The sequence below is a fragment of the Protopterus annectens genome, chromosome 1.part0 (genome assembly GCF_019279795.1).
Source record: "Protopterus annectens isolate FY-2018-M chromosome 1.part0, PAN1.0, whole genome shotgun sequence".
Classification (NCBI taxonomy): Eukaryota; Metazoa; Chordata; order Ceratodontiformes; family Protopteridae; genus Protopterus; species Protopterus annectens.
In genome coordinates, this window is record NC_056725.1 from 1,051,549,727 (window position 1) to 1,051,576,103 (window position 26,377).

Genomic DNA, 26,377 nt, shown 5'->3' on the forward strand with positions numbered 1-26,377 from the left:
AGCGAAGCAGCGTAGCTTGTCGAGCATGTCATCCCAGGCTGACAGACACTGGATCCCCTTTGAATGACACCAAAATTTTAGCCAATTGTTAAAATCGATCATTTTGTCTTTGTACTGTGGCATCATTCTTGGTGAGGGTAAGATGCTGCTCAAGGTCAGGGTCATACCAGCCTGGGCTACATGATCAGAGAGCTCCTCTATGTCTCTTTTCATGTAGTCCAGGGAGGTACATCTCAGGTCATTCACACCAGCATGTACAATAACTGAGTCATATTTGTATTTGCTTTGGAGTGACCTGAGTGCTTGCGTTATGTGGCGGATCCTAGCACCCAACAGGCAGCTCACCGTGACCTTCTCTTTATTCAGCCTGGTGAGCGGGACATCAGTGTGTCTGACAATAGAGTCACCTATTACAAGAGTATCAGGTGTGTTATTCAGCCTTAAGGGCTGTGGCTGCTTGGCACACTGACTTTGTGGGTTATGTGTTGTGCGTGTTTTGTGTTGAGGTAGCGTTTGCTTGGATGTCTGCTTTGGAGGTCTCTGTTGCTTAGGTATATTTTTATTTAGAGCCTCCAAGTATGTTTTTGTGTATTTGTGTGTTTGGTTCGCTGATGTGGTGGGACTATGTGATACTGGAATTGTGTTGTGTGAGGTTACCTTCTCCTCCTGACTGGTTACACCAGTTTTGAGATGAGAGAGCTCAGCCTCCAGTTTGGCTAAATAGTTGCATCTCTCACATACATTTGAACCTGCTTGGAGGAGGAGAGGGTTGTCCGTGTACATGAGACAGTTGTAACATTGCCTCAAAATTCCCAGATTCACCAGCTGGACTGGATAGGAAACCATTGACTGACCTTTGGACATGCTAGAGTAATATAGGGAAAATGAATTTAAGATGGACCAATAGAGGACAGGGTAATCGTAGAGAGTATAAGAGTAAGTAGTGCTTATGGTTTAATAGTGCTAACTTGTAGGATTACTTAATTGGACCAGTGAAGGGCTTTAGAATGAGAATATGGTGTTTAAATTGAGAGATAGAGCAGTTCTAAGGTAAAAAGTGAAGAGCAGACTTTGTGGAGCCAGGAATAGTTTAAACCCAATTAGGCGGCGCTGCCCGCTGTTGCGCTATGCTCAAAAACGCGCAAAACTGCACAAAAGAGGGTTTTAAGAGAGGAAGATGAAGGAGTTTTGGAATTGACCCAAAATGGCCAATAAAACTACAGTTTCAAGTCAGTAACCACTCCCACAGGGGCAGGCAGGCTGCTCAATGTTTTTCACTGCCACTGATCAACAGAGAGACTTCCCTTTAGCCCAAGCAAAAAATGGCCTCACAGAAACTTACAAACAGTTCAAGAACAGCAAGCCTGTAACTGAACTTTTTTAAATCTCAGAAAAGTGGGAAAAAAGCAAGATTTTTTTGTTTTTTTCAGAGATAGCAGAGGTTCACAAGTATCAACAAGTTATAACAGTGCAGTAAATGACCCCACACAAAATGCTAGGCCAAAGACAGATAAAATGCAAGTTTTGAGAAAAAAACTATTTTAAAAATAAGTACAAACAGGAAATTCAGTAAACAGCTCTAGGTTGTGCTCTAAATACAGTTACTAATGCAGAAATCAAGTTAAACAAGACAGAAAATGCTCAAAATAGGCAGCTATGCAGAAAAACTTAGCAAATAAACAGAGGAAAAATACTTAAAATCTCAAAAGTGGCTCCTTTCTTCTCTCAGCGTTTTCTCCTCTTGGTGGGTGCTTCACCAACAGCCAACAAGCCTGAAAAGATGCCAAAACCACGAGGCAACCAGGTTTTAAGAGAGGAAGATGAAGGAGTTTTGGAATTGACCCAAAATGGCCAATAAAACTACAGTTTTAAGTCAGTAACCACTCCCACAGGGGCAGGCAGGCTGCTCAATGTTTTTCACTGCCACTGATCAAGGCTTCCCTTTAGCCCAAGCAAAAAATGGCCTCACAGAAACTTACAAACAGTTCAAGAACAGCAAGCCTGTAACTGAACTTTTTTAAATCTCAGAAAAGTGGGAAAAAAGCAAGATTTTTTTTGTTTTTTGTTTTTCAGAGATAGCAGAGGTTCACAAGTATCAACAAGTTATAACAGTGCAGTAAATGACCCCACACAAGAGTGCTAGGCCAAAGACAGATAAAATGCAAGTTTTGAGAAAAAAACGATTTTAAAAATAAGTGCAAACAAGAAATTCAGTAAACAGCTCTAGGTTGTGCTCTAAATATAGTTACTAATGCAGAAATCAAGTTTAACACGCCAGAAAATGCTCAAAATAGGCGGCTATGCAGAAAAACCTAGCAAATAAACAGAGGAAAAATACTTAAAATCTCAAAAGTGACTCCTTTCGTCTCTCCGCGTTTTCTCCTCTTGGTGGGTGCTTCACCAACAGCCAACAGGCCTGAAAAGGCTTAATATAATAATAAAATATCGTGAGGGTCCATGATATTTCTGCTTAGATCGTCTGCCAGAGTATTTTTCTTTCCTGGCAGGAATTGTGCTTGCAGGTGAACTTGATACTTTAGAGCTGTGTTCCACAAGGTCATGGCTTGCCTGCATAGGGGATAAAAATGAGTGCCCCCTTGCTTGTTTATGTACCACATTACTGTGGTGTTGTCTGTCTTTAGTAGTAATTGACCTGGATGTAGAAGGTACTTGAAAGCTGTTAGGGCATTTTGAACAGCCAACATCTCTTTTTGACTGATGTGAAGATGCATCTGGTCTGTGGTCCACTTGCCCCAAATGCATTTTCCTGCCATGTGTGCTCCCCAGGTGTAATCCGAAGCATCTGTTGTTAGCGTTTGCCTGGCTGTGGGTTGGGTAAAAGGCTGACCCGTGTTTAGGTGACATGTCTGTGCCCACCATCGAAACTCCTGTTGTAGGCAGGGAATCATTAGTATTACTGCTTCTAAACTGTGAGAGTGTCGAGTCCAAACACTTTTCAGGTACCACTGTAATTTCCTCATATGCAGTCTGGCATATGGTATTAGCAGTATGCAGGATGCCATGAATCCCAGGGCCTGCAGAATTTTTCTTGCAGGGAGATGGGACTTTCTTGCCAGCAACTGAAAATATTGAGTTAGTTGAACTTGTTTGTCTGGCGTTAGGTAAGCCATCTGGGCCGTTGTATTTAAGCTGGCACCCAGGAATATAATCTGTTGTGAGGGCACTAGTTTTGACATCTTTTCGTTTACTGTGTACCCTAGAGAAATTAGCAACCTTTTTACCAATGCCAGATGCTGTAGAAGAATGTCCTTTGTCTCTGCTTGAATGAGGCAGTCGTCCAGATATGGATATATTTGAATTCCTTTTTGTCTGCAAAATGCAATTACTGGTGCCAGGCACTTTGTGAAGACTCTGGGTGCAGTAGATAAGCCAAAGGGCAGTGCAGAGAATTGGTAGTGCATTGTACCAGCTTTGAATCTGAGACATCTTCTGCAATTTTGTCTGATAGGACATGCAGGTATGCCTCTTTGAGGTCCAGAGTAACAAGCCAAGCCTTCTTGCCCAGCATGGGTAGAAGCTGCTGTAATGTCAACATTTTGGATTTCGGAATATCCAGGTAAGTATTCAGAATTGAAAGGTCTAGTATGGGCCTCCAGGCCTTGTCCTTTCTGGGGACCAGGAAGAGTCTCGAGTAAAATCCTTGTCCTTGTTCCTGTTGTGGTACTTTTTGAATAGCTCTCATGTCCATGAGGGCTGAAATTTGTTTTTGTGCCTCTGCCCATTGATTTTGTGGCAGGTCTGGCATTCCTTTTAGCCTTGGTAAAGTATGAAAGTGGAATCTGTAACCTTGAGACACAATATTCAGGACCCATTTGTCTTGGGTGATTGTTTGCCAGTTTTGAGAAAAAAGTGCTAGTTTTCCCCCTAAGGGGGCTTCCAAAAGGGACGTGCTTGGGGTAAGAAGGGGAAAGTCATTGTGACTGTTTCCTGTAAGGTTGAGACTTGTCCTCACCACCTTTTGGGGTTAAGATGCCCCACTGTCAATGTCTGTCTGAGCCTTGGGGTTGAGATCTGCCTCTTGGGCATCTGTATCTGCCTCTCTGTGGCCTGTCTGACACTGGAAAGGACCAATTCTTTGTTGGCCAATTTCTGCTAACCCAAGGTGGCTGTACCTGTAAGAAATCCTTGACTGTTTGCATAAATTTAGCTTTATCCTCCATTTTCTTTAATACCTCTTCTGCCTTAACACCAAACAAAGTATCATGCTGTAAAGGAGCATCCAATAATTTTGCCTTAACATGATCAGGTAAACTTTGTTCTTTTAACCAAGCATGTCTTCGAATCACAGAACCTGTAACTGCGGCTCTACAAGAGGCCTCTAAAGAATCAAAACCGCATTGTAGAGTATGTTTTCCCACCTGTTCAACTGCATGCAATAAATCCTGCATTTCTTTAGAATCAGGAGCTTCTGTGCTTGCAAGCATTTTCTGTTTTAACTGAGCCATTAAATATTGTTGGTACTTAAGCATGTGAAACTGGCAATTTAAAGCTCTTACTGCTAAAGTTGCAGAAGTGTATACTTTCTTTCCCCATCTATCCAAAGCTCTGGAATCTCTGTCAGAGAGTACTGAATTTTTTGCAATGGAAGCCTTAACCCCTTTTGGACCCTGGGAAATAGTTTCTGGATCAGCAGAAGGGTTTTTGTAAAGAAACTTGTGAGAGTCAGGGACTCTATACCACCTATCTGGCTTGGCTGGAGCAGGGGGCAAAGAATCAGGAGATAAACTGGATTCAGAGAACACATCATCCACAATATCTAGCACAGGTGGAATAGCCAGGGGCCTGTGTTGAGGCAATAAGAGGAAATCCCTGAGCCTTTTCTTGGATTCTAAGTAATCCTGGCTTTCCCAATGGAAATGCTCCCTCATGGTATGTAAAGTTTCCCCAAAAGAATAATTCTCAGGAGGAGAGGCTGAAGGGATAGATTCTTCAGCATCAGAGTCCTCATAGGGGGGGTAGAGAGTATCCCTGGTCTGAAGAGGAATCAGAGGAAATGGAAACCTGATCAGAGGAGTTATAGTCTGTATCCTGCCTAGGCCTTTTCTCAGGAGGGGGATGGCAACCTCTGATTAGAGTAATGAGGTCTTCGGCCATTTAAGCATCTGTTTCTTAGGCATGGAGGACTGTCCAGAAGAAAGCTGTACTTGTTTCTTTGTCTTTAATGGTACCTTTGTCTTGGCTGTTGTTTTAATGGTAAGTTGTGAAGGTCTGAAAACACCCTCAGAAGCCGATGCCTGCTCAGCGGCTCAGGACCCATCTGAGGGATTAGTTTCCGTAGGCCCAATACCTGGAGTTTCCAGAGGCCTAGATGTCTCCACGTGGGAGTCGGAAGAGGCCTGTGGCTCTGAGGTAGTGGGTGTCAGGGGCTGCGAAAGCGCCTCACTGAGAATTGGCGAACCGGCGACTGGCCTAGAAGAGGTTTCATCATCGGCTTTGGACCTCGGATGCCTGTCTTTATCCTTGTCTTTGTGTTTTTTCGGTATTGAGGTCGTCGGCTGATCCGATGGCATTGTATAATTGAATCTTCGGCCAAAGCAGTGCAAAGCAAAATGAAAACGTCTTTTTTATATTGTGTTTGTTAAATCTAGGACAAAACCGACAATTAGTAACGTCGTGATCAGGGCCTAGGCATGGAATACAGTAAGAGTGGAAGTCCTTATGAGGTATTTGCTTCCCACAAGAAATACAATTATTAACTTTTTCTGACATTGGTCTGAGGCAAGAAAAAAGTTTCCCCAACGGGGTACTTAGCTTTATTGAAGACTTCGGAACTGAAATTCAACTTCGAAAATCTCAGGAGTCGGCCGACCGGCACTTGCGAACTGCTTCTGCTTCGGGCACCGCGCGGCAAGAAAGACTGAAGAAAATGACATTGGATGCATCTTATATACCCCTGGCGCACTGACGTCAGGGAAGAAGTGACAGCAACCGACGCCGGACCAAGACTTTGGAACTCAGGCCGACTGCGGGACCGCCTGATGGCAGGATAACCCAAGTGTAATGACTGCAGCAGTGTAACACGATGAACATCTCCTGGTTTGAATAGAAATCCTATTCAAACATTATAATCTGCCCACAAATAAGTATATAGCATCACTCTACTACTTCTATATATGAAAGGTCTAACTTATTTAACAAAATTAAAAGGCGTTAGTATACGTATAATATTCAGACCATAAAAACTCATTTGCTTGTTATAAAACTTATAAACTGTAAAATATAGCAGATCTTGTGGTCATTTGGTTCTATTCTATTTATAAGAGCCTATGTAGTATTATAATAAATCCAAACATTTCTTTCAGTTGTAAGAAAGAGATTAACACAGATAAAAGACAATACATTTAACACTGTTTGTAACAATCATGTTATATTTCCAATATGCTATTATATATTATTGATAATATAACTAGTTAACTTATTTAAACTCAATTCTGACTACAAGACTGTACATGCTTGAATATTATAGCAGACACACATGATATTTCAAAGAACAAACTTCTCTAAAAAAATCTTTGTCTATTTGTGAGGACTTACCTATAGAATTATCTTTCAAAATAAGTCTCTTCTATAAATAGAATATTATATTCACTAGAACATACTATGAGATATAACATAGTAAAAGACTAACTGTGATGTCTAAAATAACTTGTTTCCAGAATTATATTTGTACTGAGGGATAACATATGGTTGGCAACATACCCACTACAGTCTTTTTAAGATACATGTGAATTCCCAGCTTATCAACTGACTATGTAATTTTGTTTGACTTTGTCGAAAACATGCTATTACTTTCATATTAGTCCCTCCCTTAGTATACGTCACACTTTCAATTAACTTTCAGACCATGAGCTTCTAATATTGCCATGTATTTGAGCCACTCACTTCCTGCTCAGAATGCACATCCACAGAAAACACAGATATTAACCATTGTCAAACATATAACATATCACTTGCCCACATATGCAGAACAAGTCAACCAAGGAAGGGACTGACATCAACATACATAACCAAGATCATTCTCCCTTCTTTAAATTAATAGAATAGAATGTAATTTGAATAATATAATATCTTAGGATAAAAGTTGAATTGAAGAAATTAATTCAATATTGTGTAGGGTGCCACAGCACTAAGAAAATGCATTATATAACTTGAGAGAGAGAAATCCAGGTTTTTGCAAGTGTTAAAATAGTATATTTGAGGTAAATGTAACAGAGCGCAGGATAATTAACACCTTCTTACTGTTTTGCACCTAATTTGTTTGTTAAAATCAAGCATAAAACAACATTTTATCCAGTATTCCTTATACACACACACACACACACACAAAAAAAAAAAACTCTGTTTGAATTGTCTCCTAAGAAAAAAGGACAGGAAAGAATCATTCTATAAGAAACTACTCTGTGAGAAGGAAATAACTACGGTCAGTAAACAACTTTCCACATTCATGTTACACTGAGAAAGAAGGCTGTATAACTGGTTAAAACCAACCTGCTCTCTGCTATTTAAGAACCTGTGCTGTTACACTTCTTATCATTTTATTTTTTGTTACAGTTATTTGGTACACCCCCCCCCCTTTTCTTTTGGTATATCGATCCTAGCAAGGGAGGGGAGAAAGTACAGTTGTGTACACTTGCCATAAATGTAGATGTTTGAGTGTATTCACTGTTGCAGTCATTACATTTGGGTAGAATCCCAAAGCTATGGATGGGAGGCTGGAGCTAAATAGCATTAGGGGTGGCTACAAGGCCCTGCAGAACTGCAGTGGCAAAGCCTGCCCTGGACTTAGATAAGAGAGGCAAATGATAATGCTTTGTAAAAGTATGAACAGAACTCCAAGTAGCAGCTTCTAGAATGTCTTTGGTTGGTACCCCTCTGAGAAAAGCTGCTGATGTAGATGCAGCCCTGGTGGAATGATACCTAATGCCCTTGGGTACCGGTTTACCATGATGCAAGTAGCAGAAACGAATGCAGTGGCTTATCCACTTTGAAATAGTCTGCTTTGAAATAGCCTTTCCCCTCTGATCCTGCAGCAAATGCCACCAGTAGCTGCTCAGTTTTTCTTAGAGATTTGGTCCTGTTTAAGTAGAATCTTAGTTGTCTGTGTACGTCCAAGGAATGCAGAATCCGCTCCCCCTTGTTCTGCAGATTTGGATAAAAAGTTGGCAGGTGAATAGTTTGGTTAAGAGCCACACTGGATACCACCTTAGGCATAAAAGAAGGATTGGTCCGGAGGGACACCCTGTCTGTGTAAAATATAATAAAAGGCTCCACAGCCATTAGGACCTGTAGCTCTGAAACCCTTCTTGCTGAAGTGATTGCCAGAAGTAAAGCTGTTTTCCATGATAAAAACTTTATATCTGCAGTAGCAGCTGGTTCAAATGGAGGCAGGGTGGGCTTTTCCAACACAAAATTGAGGTCTCATGCAGGAATTGGTGATCTTCTGGGAGGCCTTACATTTTTGGCCCCTCTAAGATACTGTTTTAGCAAAGGATGAGAAAAGATCGGTGGCTCTGTGTTGTAATGAGACGAGATGGCAGAGGCATGGATTTTTATTGATAAAAAAGATAGGCCTTTGTCAAGCAACTCAGTCAAGTATTGTAAAATCTGAGGAATATTTGGCTTTGCTGTGTCAGTTCCTTGTGCTTGGTTCCACGCACAGAATCTCTTCCATTTATCAGCATAAGATTTTCTAGTACTAGGCCTTCTGGCTTCCAAAATGACATCCATCACAGATTTACTGAGAGGTGTTGTTTGAATAACTACATGATCAGCCATGCTGCCAGGTTCAGAGTTTGGAGCCGATTGTGCAGGATCTGGTTGTTTTGCTGAGACAGTAAATGAGGTATTTGAGGCAAGTTCCAAGGAGGGAGTTGAGACATATTCCTTAGGAATGGATACCAGTGTTGGCGGGGCAATTAGAATAATTTTTGGTTTTTCTTGTCTGACCTTTAGTAGGACCATGGGAAGAAGAGGCAGTGGAGGAAAGGCGTAAACTGATAGGTTTTTCCAACTGAAGGATAGGGCATCCACTTTCCATGCTTGTCTGTGATAAGCCCTTGTGCAGAATTTGTCCAGTTTATAATTCTGGAGAGAGGCAGATAGATCTATGTCCGGGCTCCTCCATTTCTTTGTTATCATGCTGAAGACTTGTGGATCCAGTTTCCACTCGTGAGGGTCCATAAGGTTTCTGCTTAGGTCATCTGCCAGAGTATTTTGTTTTCCTGACTGGAATCGAGCTTGAAGATGTACTTGGTAAGTCAAGGCTGTGTCCCACAATGCCATGGCTAGTCTGCAAAGGGGGTATGAGTGTGTGCCCCCCTGCTTGTTTATGTACCACATAACTGTGGTGTTGTCCGTCTTTATCAGTAGTTGTCCTGGATGAAGTAAGTCCTTGAAGGCTATCAGGGCAGTCTGAACAGCTAACATCTCTTTCTGGTTGATATGCAGATGCATTTGTTTTGGGCTCCATATGCCCTGAATGCATCTCCCCGCCAGGTGGGCCCCCCATGCATAGTCTGATGCATCTGTAGTTAAGGTTTGGCTGGCAGGGGGTAGAGAACTGGTAATGCATGAAGCCATCCTCGAAGTGGAGGTATCTTCTGCATGATTCCCTTTACTGGGATATGCAGGTATGTCTCTTAAGTCTAAAGTCCTAGCCAAGCATTCCTGTCCAGCATGGGCAGAAGCTACTGCAAAGTTAGCATTTTGAATTTTGGTATGTCCAAAAATGTGTTCAAAATTGATAAATCCAGTATTGGGTGCCAAGCCTAGTCTTTTCTGGGTACCAAGAACAGCCTTGAGTAAAACCCTTGTCCTTTTTCCTATTCTGGCACTGGCTGAATAGCCCCATATCCATAAAGGGTGTAACTTGTTTCTGTGCCTCTGCCCATTCATTTTGTGGCAGATCTGGCCAACCGTTTGGAAATGGCAGAGTGTGGAAATGAAATCTGTATCCCTGGGATACTATGTTTAATACCCACTTGTCCTGGGTTATTAACTGCCAATTTTGAGCATGAAGTGCTAATTTTCCCCCTAAGGGGGCTGCCAAAAGTGCTTGGTGATGGCAGAGGGAAGTCATTGAGACTGTTTACTCTAGGGTTGCGCTTTATTTCCTCCAGATTTGGAGGTAGAGGCACCCCATTGCTTTGACCTGTAAGAATCCTGTGATTGGTATCTAGAGCCTTTAGAGCACCTGGATTTGCCCCGTGAAGCTCTGTCGGACACAGGAAAGGACCAATTTTTTGTAGGCCAGTGTCTACTGAATCTTGGTGGCTGCACTTGTAAGAAGTCTTTTACAGTTTGCATAGACATAGCTTTGTCTTCCATTTTCTTTAAAACCTCTTCTGCCTTAATACCAAACAGAGTATCATACTGCAAAGGTGCATCCAGCAATTTAGCTTCAACATGATCTGGCAAATTTTGCTCTTTTAGCCAGGCATGCCTTCTAATCACAGATCCAGTAACTGCGGCCCTGCAGAAGGCCTCTAAGGAATCAAAACCACATTGCAAAGTATGCTTTCCAACTTGTTCTGCTGCATGCAATAATACCTGTAATTCTTTATTTTACACACATTCAGAAATCAAGATCATTTTCTGTTTCAGTAATCCCATAACATGCTGTTGATATTTAAGCATATGAAACTGGCAGTTTAAGGCCCTAATTTTCAAGGTTGCAGCTGTATAAACCTTCTTTCCCCATCTATCCAGCGCCCTGGAATCTCTATCAGAGGGGGTAGGATTTTTAGCTGTTGAGGCCTTTACACCTTTGGGACCCTGTGACAGTTTCAGGGTCAGCAGCAGGGTTTTTAAATAAAAATTTGTGTGAATCAAGAACCCTGTAGTATCTGTCTGGCTTGCTAGGAGTCGGAGGCAAGGAGTCTGGAGTCATGCTTGACTCCAAAAACACATCATCAACAATGTCTAATACAGGACGTATGGCTAAAGGCCTATGCTGAGGGAGAAGGAAATCCCCAAGCCTTTTTTTTTTATTCTGAGAAATCTAGACTCTCCCAGTGAAAATGCTCCCTCAAAGTATGCAAGGTTTCTCCAAAGGAATAATCTTCGGGAGGAGATGCAGATGGGATGGATTCCTCTGCATCAGAATCCTCATAGGGTGGTATAGAAAATTCCTAATCAGAAGAGGAATCAGAAGAAATAGAAACATGATCTGAAGATTCATAAGCAGTGTCTTGCCTAGGCCTCTTATCAGGAGGGGGTTGGGAACCCCTGATCAAGGTAATTAGGTCTTCAGCCATTTTGATCATCTGTTTTTTGGGGCATAGAGGCCTGAGCATGTGGCTCATGCGTTGTTTTTTTAGCTTTAGATGTTGCTTTTGTCTTTGATTTTGAAGGTGGCGTCGGTTTTATATAGAAATGCTGAGGCCTGAAGACACCCTCAGAAGCCGGTGCCTGCTCAGCGGCTCCGGACCCATCCGAGGGAGAAACAACCGCGGGTACAATACTTTGAGAATCTCGCGGCATGCCAGACTCCACATGGGTCTCGGTAGAGGCCTGCGACTCGAAAGTAGTGGGTATCATGGGCCGCGAAAGCGCCTCACTGAGTACTGGCGAACCGGCGACTGGCTTAGGGGAAGCTTTGTCAGTTTTGGACCTCGATGGTCTGTCTGTCCTTTTCTTTGCGTTGTTTTGGGAACTCCGGTAGTCGGATTGCTATCCGATGACATTTCTGGGTAGTTAAATCTGTTTCCAAAATATTTTGAAGCAAAGATATACTGACGCTTAACAGTGCGTTGGTTAAATCTTGCACAAAACTGACAGCAAGGCACGTTATGATCTGGGCCTAGGCAAGGAATACAGTACAAATGGAAATCCTTATGAGGTATTTGCTTCCCACAAGTAATGCAATTATTAACTTTTACTGACATCGGTATGGAGCAAGAAAAAGTTTCTCCAACGGGGTACTTAGCTTTAAGGGAAGACTTCGGTTCTGAAACTCGAATTTGAAAATTTCAGGAGTCGGCCGACCGGCACTTGCAAACTGCTTCTGCTTCGGGCACCGCACGGCAAGAAAGACTAAAGAAAATGGCGTTGGGTGTCTGTTTTATACTCCTGATGACATGACGTCATGGAAGAAGAGACAGCAACCAACACAGGACCCAAGACTTGGATATTCAGGCCGACTGAGGGCAACCTGCCAGCAGATTACATGTGAATTAACAGTTAAAAGTTAATAACACCATAAACATTCAGTCCATTCACAACACACTTATTTAATGTACTGTGTTCAACTTGCTATTATGTTATATCATCATGAGCTATTACTTTAGGATTTATGTGGCACATATATGAAGAAAAAAACAGGCTATATATATGTAAAGAAAGTTTATTATTAGTTAAAAAGTTAATTTCTTAACACTTATTAAAATAAGGCATATATTTAACATGGAAAAATACAGAATATTAGCTTAGCAATACATATGGGGGAAAAGTGACATTTACTTACCTTATAGATAAGTAAATCCTTGTTTCCTTCCTTTCACTTATATCTCCAGTAACTGAAGTGGTAAATTTTGTCATGGAAAAAGAACTGTGTTATTAAAACAGTTTTAGTATAGTCATTTGCCCTTTACTTTTTTTTTTCTTTTCATTGGATTTCCAGGTATTTGCTTCTGCTTATCTCTTCAAAGTACCACTGTTCCAGTCCATATCTTCGGTTTAGTCTAGAATTTTGTTGTTGTTGTTAAAAATGACAGTGCAGAGTTTAGGTCTTCAAAGTATCTAATTTCATCTGGAAGGAATATTTTGAGCCTGGTAATATACAGCAAATGCGCCTTAAACTGTCTTTTCTTAAGTTCTTTTTAAAGAGGCAAAAAAGTTTCCTTTTGGTCATCACAGCATTGGAATAGTCATTGTCAAATTTTATTAGTTTGTCACCCAGTTTAATAGGAGACTTGGACCATGCTGTTTTACGTATTACCTCCTTGTATTAAGATGAGAAGAACTTAACAATAACTGATCTTGGTGAAGAGTTACTTTTCGATGAAGTAGAATCTAGAGATCTGGGTGCTCTTTCTATACCACACCACACAGCTTAAGATAAAGTCAGAGTCTTAGGAAAACAGGCAGTAAGAAAGTTGACCATATTTTCTCCTATTTTTTCAGGTGGTCCAAAAAAAACAAATGTTATTTCTCCTGGGTCTGTTCTCCAAGTCTTCAGTTTTGTTTAGTAATAAGGTATTCTGCCACAGCAGAAATTCACTTTTGTTTAGTAATAAGGTATTCTGCCACAGCAGAAATTCACTGTTTTCATCTTCAGATACTCTGCCTTCTATGTCATTAAGGGCATCTTCCATTCAAGATATCAGAGTTCTCTGCTGTTTTAAAATGTCATGTATCTGTTCCACCTGTTTGGTACATTTTTCTTTAAAGCTGTCACATTTGTTATCCATTCTGTCCATTTTTTAAAAGTTCTTGTATGTTAGAAAGAACAAATTGGTGCTCCTGTCAGCATCATGGCAACGCCCCCAAGCACAGTTATCTCTTGAGGTCCAAAGCTATATATTTATTTATTGGGACAGTCCAACTGGGCCATGCAAGAATCCTTTTCAACAGAGGCCCAGGGAGTAAAGCTTGACAACAAACATACATTTAAGAAGTACATCATAGCTGAGCTAGCATAATAATTAGGTAAAAGATGAGTCAGCTGAAATATGTCATAGTAACATACAGACACACGTAGAAATAAAAATATCTTACATAATATTTTAAAAACATTACAATATAATCAGCTGGTAAAAGTCAAAAGCAATTTTCAATATTTGATGGTTCCACAGTAGTAGTAGTAATATAATAGGTTCCAAATTAGTAATGTTTAATTAAAGTTTACTATAATAATGAGAAATAGTTAACTGATAATCTGACAGAAGATCTCTAAAAAAAATACCTATCAGTGAGCATGATATGCAGTGCAGAACAAATTACTCTAGTGTCAAAGCAGGAATAAGAAGCACTCAACAGTGGCAAGAAGAAATGAGGAAATCTCCTAGCAATACCAATGTTACCCTGCAGCCTTCTAAGAAATGCCAGTATGTGTTGGCCTTCATAAGGGCTGAGGCATATTTGGTGAAATTTCTGACCAGGAATTGAAGGCAGGTAAAACTCAAATGTCTTGACTTACTATTACAGTGGATCATTCTGAAGGAAATACAAATGCAAGATAACAATGCATTTGTATGAGGCACCAATCATATGAAACCAAACCAGTAGCAGAGTTGGAGACATAATTGTATAGTTCAGTTATTTAAAAAAATAAAGTGTCAGGATGACATGTGAAAATGATGAGAAGTCGTCCATTTCTGAAAATAGTGTTGAGAGCTGAGACCTCCCAAAAGAAAGAAAGATCTTTCACTTCTAGATTTACACCACAACCCTATCTATAATCGTAATAAAATAAAGTCTCATCATTTCCATACATTTCCCTTACCTGTCATTCTAGGCAATAATTACAATACTAGATAAGAAACATACAGTGTTGGGGAGCTACTGATCTTTGTACTAAAAGTTATGCTGCACATTATGATTTCTGCTGAAACAAAGATGAATTTAATGCAATTCAGCAAATAAAAGAAAATTCTTACCTGGCTCGGACATCATAAACAGAGTTTGTAAATTCCGAAACAATAATTTGAGGTCTACTAGTCTTGCAAAACTTTGACATCAGTGACTGTAACACTTTTTCATCTTTATAATTATCACAACAAAATGCAAGCAAAAGGCCTTTTAAACAGCTTTCCACAGCCAATGCAAGTTCTGGATCTTTAAGACGTATACAAGCACCTAAAAAGATTTATCAAAAGAAAAAAATGAAAAAAAAAAAAGAAAAATCTGAAACAATTGAAAAATGAAGTGACTCACAACACTCTTCCTGTAAAAAAACAGAACTGGGGAGTATAAGAAAGTAAAATACAAGAAACAGCAGCATAATTCTGATTAAACATAATTCTGAGCAAGAATATGACAATATAATGAAAATGTTTTTTTTTTCTGGATTAGGATGGCCTTATCTTTAAACCATTTGAAGACACAAAAAATATTTGTGCAAACATAGAATAACATGCATGTCTGAACTATGCTACTGGTAGAAGAGCTAAATGAATGTAGTCACAATCACCATAACAATGCATGTTTGAACAGTACTACCATTGCACGAAACATGACTGAGAATTAGCCAAAAGTGGATGTCTGTCTTCCAGACTAATCTTTTTAGCAGATTGGTATGTGATCAAAATCTCATGATATGACTGTAGAGAGAAAGACAAGCTATAGAAGACAGAGGCACTGCACTAACCATCCTGATTTTTAGTTGTGCCCAAAAAGAGGCAAAAAATTAGTTAACAATTCCAACAAATGTTTTTGTGGAAGCTTAAACCAGGAACAGCAAAACCACACCAGGACAAACATAATTATGTAAAGTCTACCATCAAATTGTATGAAATCAACAAGCACCTGGACATGGAGGAAAACTAACTCCATATACAATATGAGTTAACACAAATAATGCCACAAATCTGTTATCTGGTATAAAATTCACTATAAATACTAGGCTACCTGAGGCTTTGTATTCGAGGAATGGAAGAAGGGAGCCTATCCTTCAGCAGTGAGCCTACTATTTGAACAACTACTGCTATTCAGAATACCCTCATATACAACTAGTCAAAGTTCATTGTAAGGGAACAATGCAGTACATAATCATATGGAAACGGCTACATCTCAAAGCACTGCCACACTAGATGCCGAGTAGGAAATCCCATCCAAGCACCACCCAACTCATGTATAATATACATCAGGGCTGTCCAACCTTTTTGGCTCAAGATCCACTTGCCATATAGTTCAGGGGCCACTTACTATTTCTTGACAAAGTTTGGGAGGCCACATGACCACGCCAAACATGTATCTGTCCATTCAAAACAGTCTGCTTCAGGACATAACAAGGGACAGATGAAATGCTATGATGGGCCAGATTGCGGACCTAGGGCCATCTGTTGGACAATCTCTGACATACATTATTGGCACTTTAGTGAATTCACAAGCACAAAGTAATAAATGAAATGCATTAACTGACTTGCATTGCAGCTCTGAACTGATGATGATACCTGCTGCATAAAAGAATTTGGTTTTCTGGCAACTGGTTGAGGATTGTTATCCACAAATGATAGACATTTAGGTTTAGACTTCATATCCTTCAGAAAATGCATGTTAATGTAAAAGTTGTTCTAGCTACCATCTAAATCTGTAAGATCAGTATTTAAACTCTGTGTTGTAAAGTTGCTCTTCGCAATTTTTTGACATATTATGAGAGATGCATATAGTAGTAGTGATCTCCCACCACTCCAGGGTACAATATCCACTCTCGTAATAAAACTAATATTTGTGGTCTGATAGCCAGTAAGGACAGCTGATGCCAACTTACCCTCACTGCACTTGGGGTAACTATTTTCATAATAGTTAATATTCTGACCACATAAGGTGGGGCTACTGCCCCCTTAATTCCCCCTACCCCACAGTGTTCACATAAATATTACTCAATCATATTTTACTAAAGTTCTGCATCTGCATTTTTAGTAATCTGTACTGCTTCCAATGCATTCAGTATGTGCACTTCTGTAGTTCAGAATAATACAGTTGTATAAGTAAACTTATCATAACAGCACATATTCCAAAAGATCACTGTTGCAGTAGCCTAAGTTGCATGGGTTATATCAACAGTTGTCAGTCTTAGGGCACCTTGCATGTGCCTTAACTGCTGTGAAGCATTACATGAAAAATCTCTCCAAGAAATTACTTTACAGATAAATAAGAATTAAATGCGACTCAACAAGCAACTGGAAAACTGCCCAAATGACATAGCTTAAAACAAGAATTATTTCTTTTACTTTGACTAGTGTCCACCATGGAACCACACTGTGTACTGTAATGACTGATCTCCTCGGCAGTTTTTTTAACATCTTTATTAAACATACCATTTTTTTAGAAAGTGACATAGATACATATACAGTAACAGAAAAAAGTACAGTTGTACAAGATCTTACCATAACGATAGATGTCCTACTTCTCACTGTTGCAGTATTCCTCATAACTGAGATATCCTGCTGTGGACAGCCGAATGTCCAGTCAAGCATACCAAAGCCTTTACACCTTCCAAGCTCCATATATCAGAAGTATCCTATGTCCAAGGCATACGGTACTTATGTGATATACAAGCAGCTAATCCTCAGAACTGAACTGCCTCAGATAACAGAGCAACCCAAGACAAAAGCAACAACATGTACATCCAAGAAAGGGAAGAAACAAAAGAATGGAAGAAAGACCCCTCGGCCAGCATGAAGGAAACAGAAGGAAGGCAAGAGGGAAAGAATACTGCAACAGTGAGAGGTAGGACATCTACTGTTATGCTAAGATCTTACACAACTGTACTATGTACATCCTTATCACTGCTGCAGTATTCATTACAACTGGGAAGAATACAAAAGCTACTGGACAGGATGGGAGGAGGAAGTCACAGAGCAGCCCTCCAAAAATCCATGAAGAATGGTCCTGGCCTAGAAATGGCATCCAACTTGTAATATTCAGTAAAAGTGTGCACAGAAGACCAAGTAGCAGATTTCAAAATGGATCTAGCATCCAGATCCTTGAAAAAAGTACCAGAAGAGACAAAGTACAGTTTTGTACCTACCATAAATGTAGATGTTTGAGTGTATACACTGCTGCAGTCATTACACTTGGGTTATCCTGCCGTCAGGCAGTTCCCCAGTTGGCCTGAGTTCCAAAGTCTTGGTTCGGCGTCAGTTGCTGGTCACCTCCCCCCTGATGTCAGTGCGACAGGGGTATATAAGATGCAGCTGACGCCATTTTCTTCAGTTTTTCTTGCCCCAGATGTCAGGTATCCCCAAAAAGGTAGGCTATTCCAATTGCTAATAAAACATACATAAGTAAAGCAATCAACAACTTTCAGATACCAGCAAGTACTCCCCATAGGCAGTAAAGGGTAGAAGACATAGGTACGTACCAGCAAGTAAGAGGGGATGGAGGGTAACCTGGACTGCAGCAGTGTATACACTTGAACATCTACATTTATGGTAGGTACAAAGCTGTACTATGTTCATCATGTTACACTGCTGCAGTCATTACACTTGGGTAGAATCCCAAAGCTGAGGTAGGGTGGCTGGTACTATAAGGCATTAGGGGTGGCTATAAGGCCCTGCAGCACTGCAGTGGCGAAGCCAGCTCTGGATTTAGAGTATAGAAACAGATGGGAGTGCTTGGTGAAGGAATGTACAGAACTCCAAGTTGCTGCTTCCAAAATGTCCTTGGTAGGTACTCCTCTGAGGTAGGCAGTTGAGTGGTTGTTGCACTGGTGGAGTGAGATCTAATGTTGTTAGGTACAGGTTTTCCATGGTGTGTATAGCAGAAACGTATACAGTGTCCTATCCATTTTGAAATGGTCTGTTTTGAAATGGCTTTTCCCTGTGCTCCTGCAGCATATGCTACCAATAATTGCTCAGATTTTCTGAAAGCTTTGGTTTTGTCCAAGTAGAAGCATAACTGCCTGTGAATGTCCAAAGAATGCAGTAGTCTCTCCCCTTTATTCTGTAGATTTGGATAAAAAGTTGGCAAGTGGATAGTTTGGTTGAGAGCCACACTTGATACCACCTTTGGCATAAAAGTAGGGTTTGTTCTTAAAGACACCCTGTCTTGGTGGAAAATGATAAATGGTTCCACTGCCATTAGTGCCTGTAACTCTGACACTCTTCATGCTGATGTTATTGCCAGGAGTAGAGCAGTTTTCCAAGAGATATATTTTAAATCTGCTGTGTTTGCTGGCTCAAAAGGAGGTAAAGTTAATTTTTCCAACACGAAGTTGAGGTCCCAAGTTGGAGTATGTGCTCTACAGGGCGGTCTTATGTTTTTAGCCCCACTGAGGCACTGTTTTAGCAAAGGATTAGAGAAAATTGGTGGAGCTGTGTTGTAATGAGCAGAGATGGCAGAGGCGTGGATCTTGATGGATGAAAAGGAGAGGCCTTTGTCCAGCATCTCAGTGAAATATTTTAGTATCTGAGGAATATTTGGGACAAGAGTTCCAGGCACAGAATCTCTTCCATTTATCCGAGTAGGCTTTCCTGGTACTAGGCCTTCTGGCCTCCAGAATGACATCCATATTACAGCTTTGGAGAGAGGCATTCCTTGCTTAACTAGGTAATCCTCCATGCAGCCAGGTTTAAAGTCTTTAGCTGGCTATGAAGTATCTGATTGTTGTGCTGAGTCAGCAGATGTGGTATTTGAGGCAAAATCCAGGGTGGTCCTTGTGCTAAGTTCTTCAAGATTGGGTACCAGTGCTGGCGTGGCCAGTCTGGTGCAATCAGGATCATCTTTGGCTCTTCCTGCCTGGCTTTGATGAGTACCTTTGGAAAGAGAGGCATTGGTGGGAAAGCATATACTTGTAGGTTTTTCCAGCTGAATGAGAAGGCATCCACTTTCCATGCTTGTGGATGGTTAAGTCCTTGTGCAGATTTTCTGTAGCTGGCAGTTCATTGGGGATGCAAACAGATCTATGTCCGGGCTCCACCATTTCTGTGTTATCATTCTGAATATTTGTGGATTCAACTCCCATTCGTGGGGATCCATGATGTTTCTGCTTAAGTCGTCTGCCAGTGTGTTTTTCTCTCCTGGCAGGAATTGTGCTTGCAGATGAACATGATGGTTTAGAGCTGTGTTCCACAACGTCATGGCTTGTCTGCAGAGGGGATAAGAGTGAGTGCCCCCTTGCTTGTTTATGTACCACATATAACTGTGGTGTTGTCTGTCTTTAATAGTAGTTGTCCTGGATGTGGCAGGTCCTTGAAGGCTATTAGGGCATTTTGTACAGTTAGCATCTCCTTTTGATTGATGCGAAGATGCTTTTGTTCTGCGGGCCACCTGCCCTGAATACATTTTCCTGCCATGTGCGCTTCCCAGGCGTAATCCGATGCATCTGTTGTCAGTATTTGCCTGGCTGTGGGTTGAGTAAAAGGCTGTCCCTTGTTGAGGTGACAAGCTTGAGCCCACTATCGAAACTCCTGTTGCAGGCAAGGAATTAGTGGTATAACTGTTTCCAAACTTTGACAGTGTTGAGACCAGACACTCTTTAGGTACCATTGTAGTTTCCTCATATGCAGCCTGGAATATGGAATTAGTAGAATGCAAGATGCCATGTAACCCAAGGCCTGCAGAATTTTTCTTGCAGGGAGTTGGGTTCTTGTTGCCATCAGTTGAAAACACTGAGTCAGATGTCCTTGCTTGTCTGGCGTGAGATAAGCCATCTGGGCCGTTGTATTCAAGCTGGCACCCAGGAATATTATCTCTTGAGAGGGCACTAGTTTTGATTTCTTTTTGTTTACTGTGTACCCTAGGCAACTTAATAACTGTTTTACAAATGCCCGATGCTGTAGAAGAATGTCCTTGCTCTCTGCTTGAATCAGGCAGTCGTCCAGGTACAGATAAATTTGAATTCCTTTTTGTCTGCAAAATGCAATTACTCGTGCCAGGCACTTTGTGAAGACCCTGGGCGCCGTAGATAAGCCAAAGGGTAGTGCAGAGAATTGATAGTGCATTGAAACAGCTATGAATCTGAGGTATCTTCTGCAGTTTTATCTGATAGGGACATGCAGGTATGCCTCCTTGAGGTCCAATGTTACGAGCCAAGCTTTCTTGCCCAGCATGGGAAGAAGCTGCTGTAGTGTCAACATTTTGAATTTCAGAACATCCAGGTAAGTGTTTAGAGAAGAAAGATCCAGAATGGGCCTTTGGGCTTTGTCCTTTCTGGGAACCAGAAAGAGTCTTGAGTAAAATCCTTGCCCTTGCTTCTGTGGTGGTACCTTTTGGTGGCAGGTTTGGCATTCCTTTTGACCTTGGCAGAGTCTGAAAGTGGAACCTGTAACCTTGAGATACAATGTTGAGAACCCATTTGTCTTTGGTGATCATATGCCAATTGTGATAGAAAAGTGCCAGTTTTCCTCCCAAAGGGGCTGCCAGGAGAGAGCTGTGCGGTAGCTGTAGTGGGAAGTCATTGGGGCTGTTTTTTATAAGGTTGTGGCCTGTCTTCCCCTTCTTTCTGGCCTGATGCACCCCACTGTCGAGGCCTATAGGGACCTTGTGGTTGACCTCTGCCTCTTGGACGTCTGTATCTGCCCCTTCGGGGTCTGTCTGAAGCTGAAAAGGACCAATTCTTTGTTGGCCAATTTCTGCTAAATCGAGGAGGCTGAACCTGTAAGAAATCCTTCACCGTTTGCATAGATTTTGCCTTATCCTCCATTTTCTTTAATACCTCTTCTGCCTTAACTCCAAACAACACATCCTGCTGTAAAGGTGCATCCAATCGTTTTGCTTTAACATGATCTGGTAATGTATGTTCTTTTAACCAAGCATGTCTTCTAATGACAGAACCTGTAACAGCTGCTCTACAGGAGGCCTCTAAAGAATCAAAACCACACTGCAAAGTGTGTTTTCCCACTTGTTCAGCTGCATGCAATAAATCCTGCATTTCCTTTAAATTAGGAGGATCTGAATCTGGAAGCATTTTTTGTTTCAACTGAGACCTCAAAAACTGCTGATATTTTAACATATGAAACTGGCAATTTAAGGCCCTCTTTGCTAAAGTTGCAGACGTATATACTTTCTTCCCCCATCTGTCCAATGCTCTGGAATCTCTGTCAGAGGGGACTGGATTCTTTGCTGATGAGGCCTTAACCCCTTTGGGTCCCTGAGAAATAGTTTCAGGGTCGGCAACAGGGCTTTTATAAAGAAATTAGTGTGAGTCAGGGACTCTGTAGTATCTGTCAGGCTTAACTGGGGCTGGAGGTAAAGAATCAGGATTTAAGCTGGATTCAGTATATACATCATCCACTACATCTAACACTGGCGGAATAGCAAGGGGTCTGTGTTGAGGTAATAAAAGGAAGTCTCTGAGCCTTTTCTTGGATTCTGAGTAATCCTGGCCTTCCCAATGGAAATGCTCCCTCATGGTGTGTAAGGTTTCACCAAAGGAGTAGTCCTCAGGCGGAGAGGCTGATGGAATTGATTCCTCAGCATCAGAATCCTCATAAGGGGGTAAGGAATATCCTAGGTCTGAGGATGAATCTGAAGAGATGGATACCTGGTCGGATGAGTCATAGTCTGCATCCAGTCTAGGCCTTTTATCAGGAGGGGGATGGGAACCCCTGATCAAAGTGATTAGGTCTTCGGCCATTTTGAGCATTTGTTTCTTAGGCATGGAGGCCTGTCCTGGAGAATGCTGTATTTGTTTCTTTGTTTTTAAAGTAGGTTTAGACTTAGCAGAAGATTTCATGCTTAACTGGGTAGGTCTGAAAACACCCTCTGAGGCTGCGGGTTGTTCAACTACACCGGATCATTCTGAAGGGGTAGTTTCGGTAGTCTGAATAACTTGTGCGTCCAAAGGTCCAGCCATCTCCACGTGGGAGTCAGAGGTGGCCTGTGGTTCTACAGAAACGGTCGTCAGGGGCTGCGAAGGCACCTCGCTGAAAACCGGACAACCAGCGACTGGCCTAGAAGAGGCTTCGTCGTCAGTTTTGGGCCTCGGATGCCTATCCTTGTCTTTGCGCTTTTTATGTATTCCGGTCGTCGGATGTTCCAACGGCATGGTAGAATTGAATTTTCTGCCAAAATAATGTCGGGCAAAATCAAACCGACGTTTAATAGTGCGCTTATTAAACCTAGCACAAAACCAACAACCAGTGACGTCGTGGTCTGGGCCTAGGCATGGGATACAATAAGAATGGAAATCCTTATGAGGTATTTGCTTCCCATAAGAAATACAGTTATTAACTTTTACTGACATCGGTCTGAGGCAAGAAAAAGTTTCCCCAATGGGGTACTTAGCTTTGTAGAAGACTTCGGTTCTGGATTCGGAAAGAAAATCTCAGGATTCGGCCGACCGGCACTTGCGAACTGCTTTTGCTTCGGGCACCGCACGGCAAGAAAGACTGAAGAAAATGGCGTCGGCTGCATCTTATATACCCCTGTCGCACTGACGTCAGGGAGGAGGCGACAGCAACCGATGCTGGACCAAGACTTTGGAACTCAGGCCGACTGGGGAACCACCTGATGGCAGGATAACCCAAGTGTAATGACTGCAGCAGTGTAACACGATGAACATCTACACTGGTAGAATAAGCACAAACAGAAAAAGAAAGCTGACTGCCATGAAAGGAACAACAAGAAATGGGCTTAGAGATTCAGAATGAGATGGTTTGCTTAGAAACAGCCAAACCCAAGTTCCAGGAACACTTTTTCCCCATACCTTTCCATAGCACAGTTGTCATTATCAGACAATAAAAGATTAGAGGACAGCAACTTAGATGGTTTATCAGTAGACAAGGAAATAACAGCAGGGTCAGAGAAAGGGCTTTTATACAAAAACATCTGAGCTTCAGGGACTTATAGGACCGGCCACACTTCTTAGCAGAAGGAGGCTGGAAATCATGGGTTTCAGAAGCCAAAGAAAAAGTATCTGAAAAAAGCATCCAATACTGGAAGTACTACAGAAAGCCTGAGTGAATCTATTAGTAAGAATTCATAGTACATCGTTTGAATGTCAGAAAGTGGGAAAAATCCCACACAAAACATCCCATCATACATGCTACAATATCCCCAAAAGGGTAATTCCTCCATAGGGGAAACAGTGGGAAAGTGAATTCTCATCTTCAGAGCCCAAAGCAAGAGAAGAGTGGATCTGAGAGGAGTAAGCCAATGACTCCTCAACAGAGTCTAGATCAGAGGTAGGCAATTAATTTTCCCAAGGGGCCACATGAGCAACTAGGACTGTTTTGAATGGCCGGACCAATAGCCTGAACTCGCACCTCCCATAACCCCACCCATTTACTCCCTCTCCCACCTTCTTTTTCCATTGTTGATGTCTTCATTCTGCCAATTTTACTAAAAAAAAAAAAAAAAAAACACACAAGAGTAAATCCACAGACTTAAGTCATTATGACCCGTAACAGTTAAACGAGACGGGGATGTGTAAAATGAGCATGTTTCCACTTCTTGGAAATGGCTCCAATACATCACAAACCAATAAAAAAAAAAACACTGAACTGAAGTAAAAAAAAAAACAATGGATGCAAACTGTCCCCACCGAAACAGACAAGTTAATAATATGTGGGCGATTCATATTCATAATTCCCTGTGGGAATGTTACAAGTGTAGCAGTGTGCTTTCGAGTAAAGATGTTTTTAAAATATTGTAATTGTAGCTGTTGCGTGTGAGTGTTGGTGGTAACATACATGATAGGATAACTGGAACTAGTGTATGCACAATACTTTCTGTAAATGTGAATTACCCTGTAATCTGCTCAGGCTGACTATATCTGAGATTTGATACTACTTATCAAAATAATTCACTGTGTTTATATATAACAGAGACGTCCAGAGGAGGCTGGACAGCAACAGATTCAATATATTCACCTTTATAGCTTTTTTCTTAAGTGGTAGCTACGCATCGGGGTGGGTGGATTCAAACTTTTAAACACTGGTTCTTCAAGTAATTGGAAAGGGATGACATCTGCAGAACGTCTTGGAGACAAATGCCTTACAGATCTCACACTGACTATGGTTGTTGTAGCACCCAAACAAAAAAGGCACTAATCATTCCTATCTTTATGGGGAATTTGCCCCCCACACTCAGATTTTCCCTTCCTGGATAACATGTAAAAAAGTAAATTAAAAAGAAGAGATCCCAATAAAACACATATCTTTAGAAGGCTCTGTAGCTGAACTAACATGGTAAACATCTTGCAGATCAAAATCAAAGGTAGCATTCGAAATTTTGGCAAAGAAGTTCTGAGAATTATATGTACCATACATCTTGGATGTAAAACACATATCTGATGTATGATGCCTGGAAGGTGTAAAGGATTTGGTATGCTGGCTGGATATTCAACTATCTTCAGCAGCATATCCCAGTTGTAAAGAATACAGCAACAGTGATAAGGAAGAACATCTACATTTCCATTGTTGTTTCCATGCAGTACACAGATTTTCAACCATTTTTATTCACTCTAACATTACATAATTTGTTCAAGGTTTGAATTCTCTTAAGCCTCACTCCTCCTGAATATTACTCAGCATGTACTGTTCCCATAAATTCCCTTCATTTCTATGTAACTTGCTCTTTCCCTGTTCTAAAGATTCCACCAGTTCTTTCACCTCTTTCATCAGACGGCGCAGTGGTGCACCGGTAGCGTTGTCGCCTCACAGCAAGAGGTTCTCCAGTTTGATTATCAGCTAGGGTGTCCTCTGTGTGGAGTCTGCATGTCCTCCCTACATTCTGGTGGGTTTCCTCCGGGTTCTCCGGTTTCCTCCCACGTTGCAAAGACATGCATCTGTAGCATTTCTCCCAAGGCATCCAGTGAAAATTGGCTCGTTCCAAGTTGGACTTTCATGGTTAACAAATGAAAAATAAAAATAAAAATAAAATAAAATCTCATTTACAATATTCAGCATTTCAATTACAGTAAGTTAAGATTTTGAATTCCATTTATTAACTGCTTTTTTGGCAACCAATAATACGGCCTGACTAAGTTTAATACTATGTCTAGGCAATTCAGATCCTGTGTCCTAGCTCAAAATAATGATTTCATTAGTTAGAACTATACACTCCCCAACATTTCACAGTACTCTGTACAGGATTTTTAAAATCTGCCAACTCACTACACTCCCAAAAATCATGCTCTCGGTTACCTCTCTTTCAAATCAAACCTCCACCACTTGTTATTTACCTGAAGAAACTGTTTCAGAATTCTGCTTGGGGTAGAACAAGTACCTATGCAAACACAAGCAAAGCTCTCACATCTTCTGGACTTTGTTGCATATTTGGGAGCCTTACACACTTCCTATTGTTCCTTTGTAAATTGCCTTTCCAATGTCTCCTCCCAATAGTTCTAACCTCTGACTGATTCTAATAGTTATCATGCTATGTTTAACAAGACCTACTAACAGCAGCTATTGTTCTAGACTCAACTAAAAATTATACCAGAGGTGTTTTTTTTCACTTAGCACTCCCTATACCTTTCTCTGACTACACTTTGATATCAACCTTTGTGGTGAAGGAAATCTCCAAACTGCAGTGCAAACGTCTGCTTAGCCTCATCCTACTCAATTACCTTTCCCTCTCTAGTTATATACTCCCATTAGCTCAGTTCCTTTGCCAGCATTCTCCAGTAAATTTCAGCCCCCTCTTGCCTATTTTCTACACTCCAACTCAGTCATCACTACTGGCAGACCCTCCTTTCTCCATTCTCATACTTGCTTAGTTCATTTTATCCTTTTCATTCACTTCATTACAT

The 26,377-nt window shown here is 41.1% G+C and overlaps 1 protein-coding gene across 1 annotated transcript in view; it reads right to left on the reverse strand.

Annotated features, from left to right (window-relative positions):
• The window catches only part of SMC6 (structural maintenance of chromosomes 6), a 1,850,548-nt gene that overhangs the window by 921,254 nt on the left and 902,917 nt on the right, over nucleotides 1–26,377 (reverse strand). The window contains exon 15 of the mRNA XM_044068538.1: nucleotides 14,619–14,817. Coding sequence (XP_043924473.1) covers nucleotides 14,619–14,817 — 199 coding nt within the window. The remainder of the gene's footprint in view (nucleotides 1–14,618; nucleotides 14,818–26,377) is intronic.